This window comes from Manacus vitellinus, unplaced genomic scaffold (genome assembly GCF_001715985.3).
Source record: "Manacus vitellinus isolate BGI_N305 unplaced genomic scaffold, ASM171598v3 scaffold_110_pilon, whole genome shotgun sequence".
NCBI classification, from domain to species: Eukaryota; Metazoa; Chordata; class Aves; order Passeriformes; family Pipridae; genus Manacus; species Manacus vitellinus.
The window spans coordinates 20402-22795 of NW_021938845.1; the positions used below are offsets into that span (position 1 = coordinate 20402).

At 57.5% G+C, this 2394-nt stretch overlaps 1 protein-coding gene across 1 annotated transcript in view; it reads right to left on the bottom strand.

Annotated features, from left to right (window-relative positions):
- Positions 1-2394, bottom strand: part of LOC108644364 (SH3 and multiple ankyrin repeat domains protein 3) — a gene marked incomplete at its 3' end in the record, with an annotated part of 71650 nt that overhangs the window by 1602 nt on the left and 67654 nt on the right. The window contains exon 10 of the mRNA XM_029965607.1: positions 482-546. Within this exon, the coding sequence (XP_029821467.1) occupies positions 482-546 (65 nt within the window). The remainder of the gene's footprint in view (positions 1-481; positions 547-2394) is intronic.

Consider the following 2394-nt stretch of genomic DNA (forward strand, 5'->3'; position numbering starts at 1 on the left):
AATGTGGTCTAGGGGAAGGTGTCCCTACCCACGGCCAGGGAATGGAATGAGATGAGCTTAAACCTCCCTTTCAACCCAAGCCATTCTGTGACTCCACGAGTGTTTCCATCTGGCCCTTTGCTCCTTGTCCCTCGGAGCAGCCACGACATCTCCCACCGGTTCAGTTCCCACCGAGGGGGTTGTGCCCAACCCTTCCCCACCAGGCTGAGCCCTCTGCAGTGACAGGGTTGCAGACGAGCTCCCTCAGCCCTCCCGGCACCACCTGCCGAGGTGCCAGACAGCCGAGTGCCAGCAGCACCCGCCGCGGCGTCGCCCCGGCACGGGCTCGGCACGCGCCGCTCCCCTCACACCTCCCGGCTCCCCGAGGGGCTACATATGTTCCCATGTGCCAGACTGAGCTCAGCAGGGTCTAGCAGGAACTCGAGTGACGGATTTTGAGCGTTGGAAGAGCCCAAAGTAAGGCGGATTCCGTCGTTCTCACTGTGAACCGGCTCCCCGGGTGCGCAGCCAGAGCTCTGCCAAGTACTGGGAGTGCTCTGGGAAAGACTGGGAGGATTTTAAGGTAAGGGGAGGAAAAACCGGGGGTTGGAACCAGATGACCTTAAAGTGCCTTCCAACCCAAGCCATTCTAAGCAATTCCATGATCCTACAATCCATTAATACAACAATCCCCCCCTCCACACTCCAGCCTTTGGCCTCAGCCCCCCCCCCACATCCCCCCCCCCAATTCCCTGTGCTCACCCCTCGCTCGCCAAAACTCCTTCCCAGCCCCTGTTCCGCTGCTCTCAAGGTCTCAAACCGCTCCCGAGAGGATTTTTTTTGCCTCTAAAGCTTTTCCTTTCCAGAAAATGCTCCTCCTGCACCGTCCACCGGCACCAAAGAGCTCCGGCAACCGCGCCCGGTGCCCGTCAGCAATTCCACCCAAGGCAGAGTCCAATGGGGACAAAAGGGAGGATTTTGGCACTGGACTTTCATCCCATGCTGTTGTTCGTGCTCAAAGCCGGGCTATTTTTGTTGAGCAGTTTGGGGATTTGCAATCCCGAGGCGGGATAATGAACTGGCAGCACGGAACAGGTTCAAAGGGAGCCTGGACAAAGCCACGGAGGAGCTTTTTTGGAGCTGTTCTGTGCCCTGAACCCCCTGAGCGCTGACAATTCAGGAGAATTATCTCATCTGTGCCCTGTTTTCCCTCCCCCCCCGGGAATCTGCTTGGCAGCAGTGCCTGGGATGGGATCCTGCACTAGATGGAGCCATGGTTTGATTCAGGAGAGACGTTGTCGTGCTCTCGGCAGCATCAAGATCCAAAAAACCAGTCCTGCCTTTTGTGGTTATTTCTGGGAACAGCCAGGAGTTGAAACAAGGGTATCTGGGCAGCACTGAGCTTGGTCACCGTGCCCAGGTTGTCACAGGACATGGCCCAGTGCCAGGAGAGCTCATCCTGGGAATGCACTGCCCGGCCTGCAGATGGGCACGGATGTGCCAAGCACGGAGCTACTGCAGGAAATCCACTGGAGAAGCTGGATCTTCCCCCTGGAATGCCCTGGTCATGGCTGCCGGAGCAGGGGTGACACTGGGACACCACCAGATCCCATCTCTCCTCCACGTTTTCTTAAATGAGGAGGGACACTGTGGAAAACCTGCCAGTGCCTTCGATAAGGCAGAGACACTATGGAAAAGCACACCCAGGGCACTGCCATGGGCAGGGACACTATGGAAAACCACATCTGAGGCACTGCCAAGGGCAATGACCAAGAGCCCTTGGCACTGAGGCACTGCCAAGGGCCAGACATCTCAGAAGGACCTTGATGGGAATGGACCAGCAGGAACCCCAGGAATCCCAACAAGGACAGGCACCAAATCCCACACCTGATCCGTGTCCCTGGAGGGAGAGACCAGACTTGGATAAAACCCTGAGGAACATGATCTGTGTCCCAGCTGACCCTGTTCAGAGCTGGTTGGACTGGAAACCTCCTGCTTCCCCCAGGAATTCTCCCTTGCCTTTGCCCCAGCCCCGGTTCCCAAGCTGGCAGTGGATACGAGCCTGTGCCCTGGAATAGAGGAACGTTCTCTATTCCCTGGGAAAACAAACATCTCCTGTTGCTCCTCAGCGAGAAAACCACCACTGAGGATTGCTCAGGGATGGGAGAGGGGGGAGGGAAGAGAACCTTGGCAGATTCTTTCTTCACTACCTGCGAGTGCCGGCGCTGCCGAGCCTGTGCCGAGCCCGAGTAAACAAGCACAGCCTTACTCATCCCCTCCCTCCTCCCCGGGCTCCTCATCCCCCACGCTCTGCTGATGACTCTGTCTCCAGCCCCCCCTTCTCCAGCTCTGCTCTGGTCTCACAGATCACAGAATCATGGAATTGTTAAGGCTGGAAGAGCCCTCTGAGCCCAT